General features: G+C 45.0%; 1 protein-coding gene across 1 annotated transcript; it reads left to right on the forward strand.

Moving 5' to 3' along the window:
• Positions 1 to 7,194: 7,194 nt before the first annotated feature.
• On the forward strand, positions 7,195 to 11,368 carry metap1d (methionyl aminopeptidase type 1D (mitochondrial)). Its single transcript, XM_037458917.2, has 10 exons — positions 7,195 to 7,298; positions 7,912 to 8,072; positions 8,202 to 8,351; positions 8,421 to 8,569; positions 8,914 to 8,956; positions 9,085 to 9,248; positions 9,330 to 9,427; positions 9,853 to 9,900; positions 9,974 to 10,052; positions 10,281 to 11,368. Exons 1-10 carry the CDS (start codon positions 7,244 to 7,246, stop codon positions 10,363 to 10,365), a joined length of 1,032 nt encoding a protein of 343 aa, XP_037314814.2. The 5' UTR covers positions 7,195 to 7,243; the 3' UTR covers positions 10,366 to 11,368.
• The last annotated feature ends 4,146 nt before the right edge of the window (positions 11,369 to 15,514 follow it).

The following is a 15,514-nucleotide window of genomic DNA, read 5'->3' on the forward strand; positions in this document are numbered from 1 at the left end:
TTTAAGGTGGCCAGTTGCAAGTTGTTCTCCTCTTTACATCTTCTCTGAAGACTGGCAACACGGGAGCCTCAAAACAACTGTCAAATGACCTGAGTAGGCAGTAGTGCCTACTTTTGTTTAAGTAATTATTGCACACTTTCTGTAAATCCTATGAACTTCATTTCACTTCTTAAATATCACTGTGTTTGTCTGCTATATGATATATTTAATTGAAATTGCTGTTCCGAACAACCAATGAAACATAAAGAAAAATCTTGAAAATTATCAGGGGTGCCCAAACTTTTTCATACCACTGTATATATATAACATTTTTTGGAATGCATAGCGACGTCACGGGGGCGATTTTGAATGCGATGAGGATGACGGCTGTGTATTTTAGGTATTCTAATCTAAATGTCCCTTTATTTATTCGAGAGGACGACGGCGGCGAGGAGAAGGACCACGGCGGCGGTAGCGATGAGGACGGCGGCAGCTGACAACAACGGCGGCGAGGACAATGTAAGTGTGCGACAATGTATGTATTTTAGGTATTCTATTCTAAATGTCCTTTTTTTTATTCGAGAGGACGATGGCGGCGAGGAGAAGGACCACGGCGGCGGCAGCGATGACAACAGCGGCGGCGAGGACGGCGACGGTGAGGACAATAAAAATATGTGCGACAATGTTTGTATTTTAGGTATTCTATTCTAAATGTCCCTTTTTTTATTCGAAAAGGAGTACGACGGCGAGGAGGACAGCGGCGGTAGCGATGAGGACGGCGGCAGCGATGACAACAGCGGCGGCGAGGACAATGTAAGTGTGCGAAAAGGAGGACGGCGGCGAGAAGGACCACAGCGGCGGTAGCGATGAGGACGGCGGCAGCGATGACAACAGCGGCGGCGAGGACAATGTAAGTGTGCGAAAAGGAGGACGGCGGCGAGAAGGACCACGGCGGCGGTAGCGATGACAACAGCGGCGGCGAGGACGGCGACGGTGAGGACAATAAAAATATGTGCGACAATGTTTGTATTTTAGGTATTCTATTCTAAATGTCCCTTTATTTATTCGAAAAGGAGTACGACGGCGAGGAGCACAGCGGCGGTAGCGATGAGGACGGCGGCAGCGATGACACTAGCGGTGGCGAGGACGGCGACGGTGAGGACAATAAAAATATGTGCGACAATGTTTGTATTTTAGGTATTCTATTCTAAATGTCCCTTTTTTTATTCGAAAAGGAGTACGACGGCGAGGAGGACAGCGGCGGTAGCGATGAGGACGGCGGCAGCGATGACATCAGCGGCGGCGAGGACAATGTAAGTGTGCGAAAAGGAGGACGGCGGCGAGAAGGACCACAGCGGCGGTAGCGATGACAACAGCGGCGGCGAGGACGGCGACGGTGAGGACAATAAAAATATGTGCGACAATGTTTGTATTTTAGGTATTCTTTTCTAAATGTCCCTTTATTTATTCGAAAAGGAGTACGACGGCGAGGAGGACAGCGGCGGTAGCGATGAGGACGGCGGCAGCGATGACAACGACGGCGAGGACAATGTAAGTGTGCGACCATGTATGTATTTTAGGTATTCTATTCTAAATGTCCTTTTCTTTATTCGAAAAGGAGGACGGCGGCGAGAAGGACAGTGGCGGTAGCGATGAGGACGGCGGCAGCGATGACAACAGCGGCGGCGAGGACGGCGACGGTGAGGACAATGAAAATATGTGCGACAATGTTTGTATTTTAGGTATTCTATTCTAAATGTCCCTTTTTTTATTCGAAAAGGAGTACGACGGCGAGGAGGACAGCGGCGGTAGCGATGAGCACGGCGGCAGCGATGACATCAGCGGCGGCAAGGACGGCGACGGTGAGGACAATAAAAATATGTGCGACAATGTTTGTATTTTAGGTATTCTATTCTAAATGTCCCTTTTTTTATTCGAAAAGGAGTACGACGGCGAGGAGGACAGCGGCGGTAGCGATGAGGACGGCGGCAGCGATGACAACAGCGGCGGCGAGGACAATGTAAGTGTGCGAAAAGGAGGACGGCGGCGAGAAGGACCACGGCGGCGGTAGCGATGACAACAACGGCGGCGAGGACGGCGACGGTGAGGACAATAAAAATATGTGCGACAATGTATGTATTTTAGGTATTCAATTCCAAATGTCCTTTTCTTTATTCGAAAAGGAGGACGGCGGCGAGAAGGACCACGGCGGCGGCAGCGATGACAACAGCGGCGGCGAGGACGGCGACGGTGAGGACAATGAAAATATGTGCGACAATGTTTGTATTTTAGGTATTCTATTCTAAATGTCCCTTTTTTTATTCGAAAAGGAGTACGACGGCGAGGAGGACAGCGGCGGTAGCGATGAGGACGGCGGCAGCGATGACAACAGCGGCGGCGAGGACAATGTAAGTGTGCGAAAAGGAGGACGGCGGCGAGAAGGACCACAGCGGCGGTAGCGATGAGGACGGCGTCAGCGATGACAACAGCGGCGGCGAGGACAATGTAAGTGTGCGAAAAGGAGGACGGCGGCGAGAAGGACCACGGCGGCGGTAGCGATGACAACAGCGGCGGCGAGGACGGCGACGGTGAGGACCATAAAAATATGTGCGACAATGTATGTAATTTAGGTATTCTATTCTAAATGTCCCTTTATTTATTCGAAAAGGAGTACGACGGCGAGGAGGACAGCGGCGGTAGCGATGAGGACGGCGGCAGCGATGACAACAGCGGCGGCGAGGACGGCGACGGTGAGGACAATAAAAATATGTGCGACAATGTTTGTATTTTAGGTATTCTATTCTAAATGTCCCTTTATTTATTCGAAAAGGAGTACGACGGCGAGGAGGACAGCGGCGGTAGCGATGAGGACGGCGGCAGCGATGACAACAGCGGCGGCGAGGACAATGTAAGTGTGCGAAAAGGAGGACGGCGGCGAGAAGGACCACGGCGGCTGTAGCGATGACAACAGCGGCGGCGAGGACAATGTAAGTGTGCGAAAAGGAGGAAGGCGGCGAGAAGGACCACAGCGGCGGTAGCGATGAGGACGGCGGCAGCGATGACAACAGCGGCGGCGAGGACAATGTAAGTGTGCGAAAAGGAGGACGGCGGCGAGAAGGACCACGGCGGCGGTAGCGATGACAACAGCGGCGGCGAGGACGGCGACGGTGAGGACCATAAAAATATGTGCGACAATGTATGTAATTTAGGTATTCTATTCTAAATGTCCCTTTATTTATTCGAAAAGGAGTACGACGGCGAGGAGGACAGCGGCGGTAGCGATGAGGACGGCGGCAGCGATGACAACAGCGGCGGCGAGGACAATGTAAGTGTGCGAAAAGGAGGACGGCGGCGAGAAGGACCACAGCGGCGGTAGCGATGAGGACGGCGGCAGCGATGACAACAGCGGCGGCGAGGACAATGTAAGTGTGCGAAAAGGAGGACGGCGGCGAGAAGGACCACGGCGGCGGTAGCGATGACAACAGCGGCGGCGAGGACGGCGACGGTGAGGACCATAAAAATATGTGCGACAATGTTTGTATTTTAGGTATTCTATTCTAAATGTCCCTTTATTTATTCGAAAAGGAGTACGACGGCGAGGAGGACAGCGGCGGTAGCGATGAGGACGGCGGCAGCGATGACAACAGCGGCGGCGAGGACGGCGACGGTGAGGACAATAAAAATATGTGCGACAATGTTTGTATTTTAGGTATTCTATTCTAAATGTCCCTTTATTTATTCGAAAAGGAGTACGACGGCGAGGAGGACAGCGGCGGTAGCGATGAGGACGGCGGCAGCGATGACAACAGCGGCGGCGAGGACAATGTAAGTGTGCGAAAAGGAGGACGGCGGCGAGAAGGACCACGGCGGCGGCAGCGATGACAACAGCGGCGGCGAGGACGGCGACGGTGAGGACAATAAAAATATGTGCGACAATGTATGTATTTTAGGTATTCTATTCTAAATGTCCTTTTTTTTATTCGAGAGGACGATGGCGGCGAGGAGAAGGACCACGGCGGCGGCAGCGATGACAACAGCGGCGGCGAGGACGGCGACGGTGAGGACAATAAAAATATGTGCGACAATGTTTGTATTTTAGGTATTCTATTCTAAATGTCCCTTTTTTTATTCGAAAAGGAGTACGACGGCGAGGAGGACAGCGGCGGTAGCGATGAGGACGGCGGCAGCGATGACATCAGCGGCGGCGAGGACGGAGACGGTGAGGACAATAAAAATATGTGCGACAATGTTTGTATTTTAGGTATTCTATTCTAAATGTCCCTTTTTTTATTCGAAAAGGAGTACGACGGCGAGGAGGACAGCGGCGGTAGCGATGAGGACGGCGGCAGCGATGACAACAGCGGCGGCGAGGACGGCGACGGTGAGGACAATAAAAATATGTGCGACAATGTTTGTATTTTAGGTATTCTATTCTAAATGTCCCTTTATTTATTCGAAAAGGAGTACGACGGCGAGGAGGACAGCGGCGGTAGCGATGAGGACGGCGGCAGCGATGACAACGACGGCGAGGACAATGTAAGTGTGCGACCATGTATGTATTTTAGGTATTCTATTCTAAATGTCCTTTTTTTTATTCGAAAAGGAGGACGGCGGCGAGAAGGACCACGGTGGCGGCAGCGATGACAACAGCGGCGGCGAGGACGGCGACGGTGAGGACAATAAAAATATGTGCGACAATGTATGTAATTTAGGTATTCTATTCTAAATGTCCTTTTTTTTATTCGAAAAGGAGGACGGCGGCGAGAAGGACCACGGCGGCGGCAGCGATGACAACAGCCGCGGCGAGGACGGCGACGGTGAGGACAATAAAAATATGTGCGACAATGTTTGTATTTTAGGTATTCTATTCTAAATGTCCCTTTATTTATTCGAAAAGGAGTACGACGGCGAGGAGGACAGCGGCGGTAGCGATGAGGACGGCGGCAGCGATGACAACAGCGGCGGCGAGGACGGCGACGGTGAGGACAATAAAAATATGTGCGACAATGTTTGTATTTTAGGTATTCTATTCTAAATGTCCCTTTTTTTATTCGAAAAGGAGTATGACGGCGAGGAGGACAGCGGCGGTAGCGTTGAGGACGGCGGCAGCGATGACAACGACGGCGAGGACAATGTAAGTGTGCGACCATGTATGTATTTTAGGTATTCTATTCCAAATGTCCTTTTTTTTATTCAAAAAGGAGGACGGCGGCGAGAAGGACCACGGCGGCGGTAGCTATGACAACGGCGGCGGCGAGGACGGCGACGGTGAGGACAATGTAAATATGTGCAATAATGTATGTATTTTAGGTATTCTATTCTAAATGTCCCTTTATTTATTCGAAAAGGAGGACGGCGGCGAGGAGAGGGACCACGGCGGCGCTAGCGATGAGGACGGCGATGATCTGTTTAGGTGTAAACTTATATAAATACTCTAATCTATTCATTCTTTTATATATATTTAAGCATCATTTATTTAATTAAGATGGGGCGATGGTGGAGCAAGGAGTAGAGTAGTGCGCTGGCGGCCGCAAGGTGGGTGGCACGAGTCCCGCCTGCTCCATGTTCCAATTTGAAGAGTCCCTGAGTAAGACACCTAACCCCTAATTGCTCCCCGGGGCAAACATGTAATTCATGGGTTATAATGCAATGTAATGTACTAACTACTTCAGTTATTTTCTGTCCTCCATATTCTTGAAGCATATGGTCAAATGGAAAACACACTCACACACATTTTACTTTACTTCTGAAATTGTAAGTTAAAAAAAAAATGATTCATTTGAATTCAAAACTTTTGTCAGCCCAAAAAGAAACATGACACCATCCAAATGTCAACAGTGTTTGTTGTCACAGATAAGGCATTGACCTTTTACTATCTCACTACCTGCACTGTAGTACTATTAACGTGTTTTGTGACTGTAAGAATTGCGTTAGGTCACCTGCTGTAGGCTGTTGAACCATGTTTTATTTCAGTACATTTTGCTCGTAATTTGAATGCGTTTTTGCTTTGGCGAAAAATAAATACAGGAGTTATTTATTGTGTCCAGTAATTCTTTTCTTTTCTTTTTTTAAAACCTATATATTTATGCCTTCACTACTGGACCCTATAATAATAATACAACACACTGCAATAGAAAAAGACACATTATCCCAGAAACGTACAATTGAACAATAAAACAAGGAACAACAATGTTAAACCATAGTAAGATTATAAATCAATGGGATAATCGACTGTGGACTTTTGTTCTCGTGGACTCGTGAAACGTCATCAGTCGCAGCCCGAGTACTGTTCCAATTCTCAAGTCCGCATCTGGCCGAGAACGGTCATGATACCCGGATGTGGCTCGCCCCGCCCATTTTACCGGGCATGCATCGAAGCAGGCTCGTCTGTTCTTGTGAGAGACATATATCCCAGAATGCATTTCACCTCAGCAACAGGCAACAACGACAGAGGAAAATAAACACAACTTTATGTCGACGTTTATAAATACTACTTTTTTAAGTAACGTAATGTAATTTTATGACTGAATAGTAAAATATTTAAGTCAAAAACTAAAATAAAAACGTATTAGCAAGACCAGCTGACGTGGTGACGTCATCAAGTCAGCTGCTGTTCCAATTGCGGAAATTACCGTTCTCCGTTCTCCCGAACCTGCGAGTCAGGACTCCCGAGTCTGTCTCCAGAGTCTATTCTCGCGGGAACGCGAGTCCGTTCTCGCCGTCTCAGGTATTGAGAAACGGCCAGGACTCCCGAGTCTGTCTCCCGAGTCTATTCTCGCGGGAACGCGAGTCCGTTCTCGCCGTCTTAGGTATTGAGAAACGGCCTTTATGTCGAAGTTTATAAATACTACTTTATTTAAGTAACGTAAAGTAATTTTATGACTGAAGTTAGTTGTTTAATCAACTTTGTTGTTAAATATATATATATAGTGCTCAATATTATACATATCATGTCTAATTTTAAATGAAAATGAGACAAAAGCTTGTTAATAGTAAAATATTTAAGTCAAAAACTAAATTAAAACGTATTAGCAAGACCAGCTGACGTGGTGACGTCATCAAGTCAGCTGCTGTTCCAATTGCGGAAATGTCCCTTCTCTGTTCTCCCGAACCTGCGAGTCAGGGCTCCCGAGTCTGTCTCCCGAGTCTATTCTCGCGGGAACGCAAGTCCGTTCTCGCCGTCTCAGGTATTGAGAAAGGGCCATATAAGTCATGCTTCACGTGGTTTCCCAGATCACGTGACATCCAGACCACGTGACCCCTAATGACAAAAAGCATGGCGGCACACTGTTCTCTCAGACTGGCAACAAGATCGGCAGGTACTCAACTAAAACACTGTCCAAACTCACACGGACAGCCTCGATAAGCGGCATGAAAAACAAAAGACTTATTCAATAGAGTTATTGAAATACCATATCAGTATTAATATTGTGGAATTGACCGTGTTACTGTTTCCTGTTAGCTTGCTAGGTATAAGTTAGCCAAAGTAGTCTGTATATCCTGCCACACGTCGGTTTATGGATTGATTTCACAGTGTCAGTGCCACACGCCACTAATTATGTGATCGACCCATGTGAACGGACAGTTCCCCTGTGACCTAATGTTCCCATTAGAAACTGGATATTGTACATTGAATCTTCATTATTTTTCTAGATATCAGCCAGTACTCTTAGTACTGCCTGATAGATTAGTACTGTTTTCCTTTATCAGCCAGTACTTAGTACTGGTAGCAGCCAGTACTCTTAGTACTGGCTGATAAAGGAAAATAAACAGTGCCACCAGGTTTTTCAAATTAGTAAATAGCCCCATAATATATCTGTGTGTGTGTTCATGGTCTTAGTTATTCTTACTTAGAGGAGAACCCTAGATTATACCAAGCATTATATGAAAAAAAAAATTTACGTTACACCCTGATCCTCTCCTTTTCACCAGGACTGGGTGGTTTCCTACATGGCGCTGGTTGTTTAAGATGCTTTGGTCCCCCCAAATCCCTACTGAGTCTGCAACATCGGCACTTCTTCTGGAGGAAGTGGAAACGGTCTCTCAATGTCGTTCGCCCAGCTACTGTTAGGCCTGCCTATGCAGTACCCAAGGTACAGTACCTCACATGTTTCTGTTGCTGCTCAGGCAAGTTTGCAATTGACTTGGATTTTGTATCAAGTCTTAGGATAAATTATGCGCCAACCTTCTTATTCTCTCTTTTCTCTTGTTTCTGACTGTAGCACATTGTGCGGCCTGACTATGTAAGGACTGGACTGGTCCCAGAATGGCCAGACTACATAGATATCAAAGACCAAGAGCAGATCGAAGGCCTTGCCAGAGCATGTCAGCTAGCCAGACATGTGCTGCTACTAGCTGGACGCAGTCTGAGGGTAAGCACCTAATCACCAGAAGGCATTGTCATCAAAAACAACATAACAATTTTAACCTGTGACTTCCAGGTTGGTATGACTACAGATGAAATAGACTTCATCGTCCACCACGAGACAATCAAAAACGATGCGTACCCATCCCCTCTCAGATACGGAGGCTTCCCCAAGTCGGTCTGTACATCCGTGAACAACGTGGTCTGCCATGGCATTCCTGACAGGTTAATGTGAAGGACATTTACTCATACATGCTTTACTTTTAGGCAATGGATATCCTACTTTTCATCACAATAGGAAAAGCTTTTTAATATAATATCAAATGAAAAGTTACTCACAAGCAGCATGAATATAGATATCTCCTTATGACACCCCTTATTTAGAGTTTTTTACTATCCAATATTTTTATTGAATGAGAAAATGTGTCAAAATTTTGACTGATACTATATATTTAAAAGGTAACAGTACACACAAGATTGATGGTGTGATTACCCCAGTAAGTCCAGTTACATGTAAAGGATTATCTTTGAAGGCAGCATTCATTAGTTATATGCCTGTGTGTCCCCAGTCGGCAACTTGAAGACGGCGATATCATCAATGTCGATGTCACCGTGAGTCACACACACACACACACACACACACACACACACACACACACACACACTCAAAGATTTCACCACAAATGCCACCAGTCCGAGCAATGCCGCTCCCATGGCTGACCTTTGCCTATTCATGGCAGGTGTATTTAGACGGTTACCACGGCGACACTTCAGAAACCTTCTTGATTGGCCAGGTGGATGAGGTCGGGCAGCGACTGGTGGAAACTGCCAGGCGCTGCCGAGACGAGGCTATCGCCGCCTGCAAGCCGGGTGCACAGCTCTGTCTTATAGGAAACACAATCAGGTACATGCATGCAAACATACATGTAGAAAAACATCACCGTTGCCAAGAAGCTGACTAATCATTTTTTTGTTCTTCTGGAAGTGAAATCGCCCACGCCAGTGGCTTTCAAGTGTGTCCTTATTTCATTGGACATGGAATAGGTTCTTACTTCCACTGCCATCCAGAGATCTGGCACCATGGTAGGTTTGTGGAGGACATGCTCTGTTGTGCATCATATGTGTGTCTCTGTGCCTTTTGTCACTTCAATAGTCTTTTATATTTCAAAATTTTTGAAATCTGGGATATTGATACTTAGTGAGCAGAAGAACGTTGGGATAACAAAACCTGAGATGGGGGGAATAAAAACTAGTATGTAATCAATGCCCATGTTCCAACACGCCTTTGTAATTAATGGAATCAGGAAACGTTTATTGCCATAATATGTTAGACATACATGGGAATTGTCTTGCCGGTTGGTGCATGACGGAAGACAGTACAATAATGACAACATAGTGCAGCAATAAGATAAAAATAAAATAAAAGTATAATAAAATATATGCTATGGGTTAGTACGCTAGTGAAGAAATGATAATGAAGAAATTTCACGTTCTCTCTTTATTTTCAGCTAACGACAATGACACGACCATGGATGAAGGGATGTCTTTCACAATAGGCAAGTTCCGCTTTTCTGTTCTGAGACGGCCCTGTGTGTGAACGTGAGGCTTATATTGTATGTTGATTTGTAGAGCCCATACTGATGGAGGGGTCCCCAGAGTTTAGAATCCTGAGGGATAAGTGGACCGCGGTGTCTGCAGATGATAAAAGGTATGTGGTGGACAAAAAAAGATCTGGTCCTTTCTCCAACTAAACGGGTAAAAATATATCAAACCGCCCATAGTTATTTTTTTAGTCTTTTGTGTGTGTGTGTGTGTGTGTGTGTGTTTTTTACCAATGGGGCGCAATATGGACGTGTTTTGGAATCTCACACAAGGGAGCAAATAAGCAAATTTCTCTAAATATATACATTTTACATTTTTTTTCTTTCTCGTGCAGGTCCGCTCAGTTTGAACACACTGTGGTCATCACATCCGACGGAGTGGATATCCTCACTAAACTTCCAGAAGAGAGCAATCTGTGACCTGATGGAAACAAAGTGGTCTCCACTAGTTCAGCTGTTATAAATCTCTTTACCTCAAAATACCTGTTGCTAGAACTCGAGTGGTAGTTCACATTGACATATTCAAAACGAGTGTGTCATTTCCACCTTTAAACTGTATCATAAACTATGAGGTGCACATACAGAGGGATACGTGACTGCGTGTTTAGTTCTTTGTTTCATTTTTATATATTTATGTAGTTTTTTGATTATGTGCATCTCACTTCATCGTTTCAATGTTTCATAGACATCTCTACACTTCAAGGCATTTCTTTGTGCTGTAAAAAAATTGTTTGATTCCCAATGAAATGCTTAGGCTACCATGTGCTATGCTTAATAACAGTACATACTTTTTATGGGCGACTGAAGTTTATAGTAAGAGTTAAAAGAAAAAGTAGGATTGAGACTTCAGAAATTGTCAATTAGGTCAATGTAGAAGTGACTCTTGGCAAGTGAATGAGTATAGCCAGCAGATGGCAGCACACACTAAGTATTTTTTACTTGAACATGTTGTAGACTGCACAGGCTCCACATCCTCCCTCATGTCACTCATGATGCACGGCAGCACAACGCAGCTCATCGGAGCATGGCAAATATGTTTATGGCCCGTAACCCTACGTGGAAAGTATGTTTAGAGTAATCTGAAACTAGGATTTTAGCCTGAGGCTGTCAACCTGTCCTTTGGAACAAGGGCTTTTCATACTAACACCAGACTTAATTTACAAAACCTTTGAATTCTATTTTTCCTGTTCTTCTGCACTATATATTCGGTCTACAGGTGGATTTAATAAAGAAGTGGACATGAACTACAATGTCACGCAAAGTTCCTTCTCACCTCTTTTTTGTTTTTTACAATAACTCATGTGCACATTACCTGAAATTTCTGTTTTCTATTAGACCTCTGATGACAAGCTTGTTATTTAAGTCCATTTTAGATTAAATGGGAACATTATTGGATTGATTAAATCTTTCCCCACAACTTCAAGTCCTTTTTTTTCTAAATTCTGTCAGCGATGCAATGTATTTGTAATACTCTTACAACTTGAAGCGTGTCTAACTGTAAAGTGAAGCGAGAGAGACAGAGACCTTGGGATTCCAGCCTACTGGGAGTGTTTTCAGTTCGTGCCAATGTACCATGAGTGTGCTTGTGTGTGTGGGTGCATGCACCCTCTGCCCATGCACGTGTGTGAGTGCAGTGCCAGTTTGTGGGTGGGGCAGGAAGGATTAGACAAATAAAGGTGGATGGGCTACTCAGGAGTCTGGCCATGTCAAGCCAGGAAATGATTCACTATTTATTTGATGCAATATATATGATTAGGGTTATTTAAACAGTTATTCACCTTTCATTAAATTTGAGAGACAAAGTCAGTTTAAAACCTGAAAGAAAAATCTCCTTAAATACCGAACTAAACTCTCGACTGCCTTCAGCCACCAGATTTTGAAACAAACACATCTGAAAAGAGATTTTGTAAGCAAGAAGATGCAAAAGTGATGATAGATATTAGTGGGAGCAGAGGTGGAAGGTGTTCCAGGGAGGAGCAGGGAGTGGCGGGGTGAGGTGTTGGATCCTGGTCACAAATTCTCTCTCCTGCCTCTCCTTCTTTTCCTGCATGTTGGGACTCATTCCTTCTGTCCCATCAATCCTCGTCTGTTCTTTGGTTTTCAATCTTCAAATAACACATTCATTGCTTCTGCAAAACAAGTTCTTGTTTTTACTCCCTGTTTGGCTGTCAGTTTGCAAGAAACTGAAAAGTCAGGTCATGAGCCATCTATGTGTGTGTTTGTGTGTGTGTGTGTGTGAGTGTTTTAACAGATTTACTGTCTTCTGTGGTCAGTTGTTCTCTGTCTACTGGACGTGTAGATTAATGTGTTCCCACATTCCAGGTATGCCTGCATCACTGTGTGTGAGAATGAGACTGTGATATATCACACCGACCTGGTAGCTCTCACCGAGGAGCTCTGCAGGAATTCTTGCTTTTCTTGGTGATCTGTAAGATGTTGGCATTATCAAAGCAGGGTGTTTTTTTCAGGCTTGTAGAAGCAGGTCTCTCTAGCAAACCGGCACAGATGGCATGTACCGAGCAACCCTCCCTGCACTTAGTCAGAGAACCTGGAGGCCAAGTAAAAAAACAGCTGAGATTGCTGTATGGGATCAAACATGTAGCGACGTTGTTGTTGAGTGAGTAAACACCTTTACGGATGTCTTAAACAACAGCAAATTCACTTTAATAAACACAGCAAGACTTCTCTAAATGTCCTTGCATTTAGCTTCTTTCTGTTTGTTATTTCATTATCAACTCATTTTAGAGTGTAACACCCCTACGGGCATGCTGTGAATTTGAGTTTAATTCCAATTTTAGCATGCTAACACTCACAACGACCATGCTAATGACACTATTGATGAGCAGGGGAAGTGTGAACCATGTTCACCATCTTTTTTGTGTCCAATTCAATTGTTTGCATTTTATCTTCTATATGTCATAAGTGCATTATTCTTCAAATCCAATAGTATTTGTAATAATACGTTCAGCTGTTGTGGATATATCATTGTGAAATTGGATGTCGGAAGGAGGTTGTGATTATAACATAAAACCTTAGACTGAGTGAAAAAAACCCACTTACATTCATATTAACATTTATGCTTGGGGATGCTTTGGTGTGAAATTAGGCCACATGGAGTATGTGTGCCAGAAGTTAGAGTTAATGTGCGAGAATGCATCTGTGTGTGTTTGGTCAGTTGTAAACCAGAGTCACCAGACTGGGGAAGGGAGGTTTCTCTCTTGATCGACAATTAGAAGGCGGATACTTTTCTTATTTGCCCTCGTGCATGTTTAACTGAGGAATGTTTTTCTTTTTGTCTTTTTAACATGGAAATATCTTGGAGGGGTGAGGTTAGTGTGCTGTCTTGATGAGAGGACAGAGAGGTAGCTCAGCGACAGACACTGTCGCTCCTTCCGGACCGAATATATTTCCAGTGTGTGTGTGGGTTTGAATGTACAGTATAGTCCATTAGACAAAAACAGAGTCAAGAAAGTTGTTAGATTTAGAATAGATGTAGTATGATTGGTTCCTATTCCTGTTAGGTGAGGCTGATAATGTAAAATGTTATTTAGTGGAACAAGGCGCATAAAAGGCCCCTTGTTTCAGTGTCCTTTTGTCTACTTTCCAACTGCTACACACTGACGTGGGCGCTACACAAGTCACAGTATTTTGTTGATGTCACAGAGACCACTTTACTGGAGCAATTTGGACTATTCTGCCTTTCTCGAAAGAGAGGGGGGAGCCATATATTCCCAGCTGATCTCAGTTTTTAAAAAAGCCACGGTGACCGACTGTCAGAGAGACATCAGGACTGCGGTGTTAGTTGAACTCAATTCAATGTCAAAGATATTTAAGGGAAAAGCCAAGTTAAAGAGCCTTAATAGAGAAACCATTTGCTGTGAAGGTACTGTGGAGTAAAGTTGTTTGCACAATTAGGGTTGTTAACCTGTTGCCATGCTGAGAGTCATGTGGAGGCAGATCGATACTTTAAACACAGTATGGAGAACATTTTAGGGTTGAAGACACACAATTAAAAAATACATTCCTGTACAAGTAAAAAAAACTGCCAAGACTGAAACAAAAATCCAACACCCACGAGAATCTGTCAGGGGAAAACTGAACAGAATGAAAGTTGACCTTCCTCCCTCCCTGAGGTTAGCTCACTTCTCTTTGTAGCACACCTGGACCCACCAACACAGGGACCACTCCCACAAATCCTGCCATCTCCCATTACATCCTGTGGCCCGGCCTGGGACACACACACACACGCACACACACACACGCACACACACACACGCACGCACGCACGCACGCACGCACGCACACACGCACACACGCACGCACACACACACACACACACACACACACACACACACACACACACACACACACACACACACACACACAGCTAAGGAGGTGTCACAGTTTGGTTCTTCTTCCTGTTTTATTTTGTAGTTTCATGTCTCTTGTGTCCCTGGGGTAGCTTCACTTCCTGCCTTGTCCTGTGATTGCCTGATTGTTTCCACCTGTGTCCAATCACCTGCACCTCCCTAGTGTATTTAAGCCCTGTGTGCCTGATGTCCCTTGTTGCGTCATTGTCTATGTCTATCCGTCGTTGGTGCACGTTTTAAAGAACACTTCTAGAAATCCTGCATTTGGGTCCTCCCTTCAACCTACACCAGCAGCCGCTCCTGACAGGAGGCAAATGTACAAAGTGGGGTTGCAATTATCCAGACGGTTTTGCAGCATTGCCAGACAAGAGAAGACAACAATGTCAATACGTGGAAAGGATTTGTAACAGCATGCACTATTTATGTGTGTGTATGTGTCTCTTTATGATACCACATAGGGGATGTAAATTTTACATTTGTCCCCAGAGGTTTTAAGATGTTGCTGGCTTTTTTCTTTTTTGCAGGAGATTGCCTTCCACACACTTATACGTCCTCAAAGGTATGAATATCATCCTTTGGTCTGAGGACTCGGAAATCAAAGCATTCAAACAGACTAACAAGCATAAAAATGAGATCAGGAAGTCTCTTTGTTTGAACTAGTTGACCATTATTGGGTCATATAGATTCAGTGTTACCACTATTCATTTTTCTTTTTTTTTCCGGAAGCTGTGAGTCCAGGAATGTACTGACAGTGTCTTTCTTAAGGAAAGGGATTTTGGCTATCAGCATACCCCCTTGTATCCAGTCTTAGGCAAAGTTAACTGACAACTGGCTGTATATAGCTCATCCATCCTCTGTGTCCATTGTTTTTTGTTGAGGTTTTCAGCCAACAAAGACTTCACACGTTTCTCTGACCTGAATGTGAATCGGCCATGAAGTGATTCAGCGGTGACCTTCTCTGAACATACTTAAAGTCTTACACAAGGGCTCAGGGAGAGTGCCTTGATGTGTTGCAGCAGTGAAAGATCTCCGGTTGGGAGTTCAATATGATTGTGCAACCGATAGTGTGTGTGTGTGTGTATTTATCAGTATCCCAAGGCTATGTGTTTCTACTGTGTCATAAAGACACACAGGCGCACACACCTTACCACTCAGCTCTGCCACACCCTTAGGTGAGTGTGCGTTGCTTTTCCCTTAGT

The sequence above is a fragment of the Pungitius pungitius genome, chromosome 15 (assembly GCF_949316345.1).
Source record: "Pungitius pungitius chromosome 15, fPunPun2.1, whole genome shotgun sequence".
Taxonomy (NCBI): Eukaryota; Metazoa; Chordata; class Actinopteri; order Perciformes; family Gasterosteidae; genus Pungitius; species Pungitius pungitius.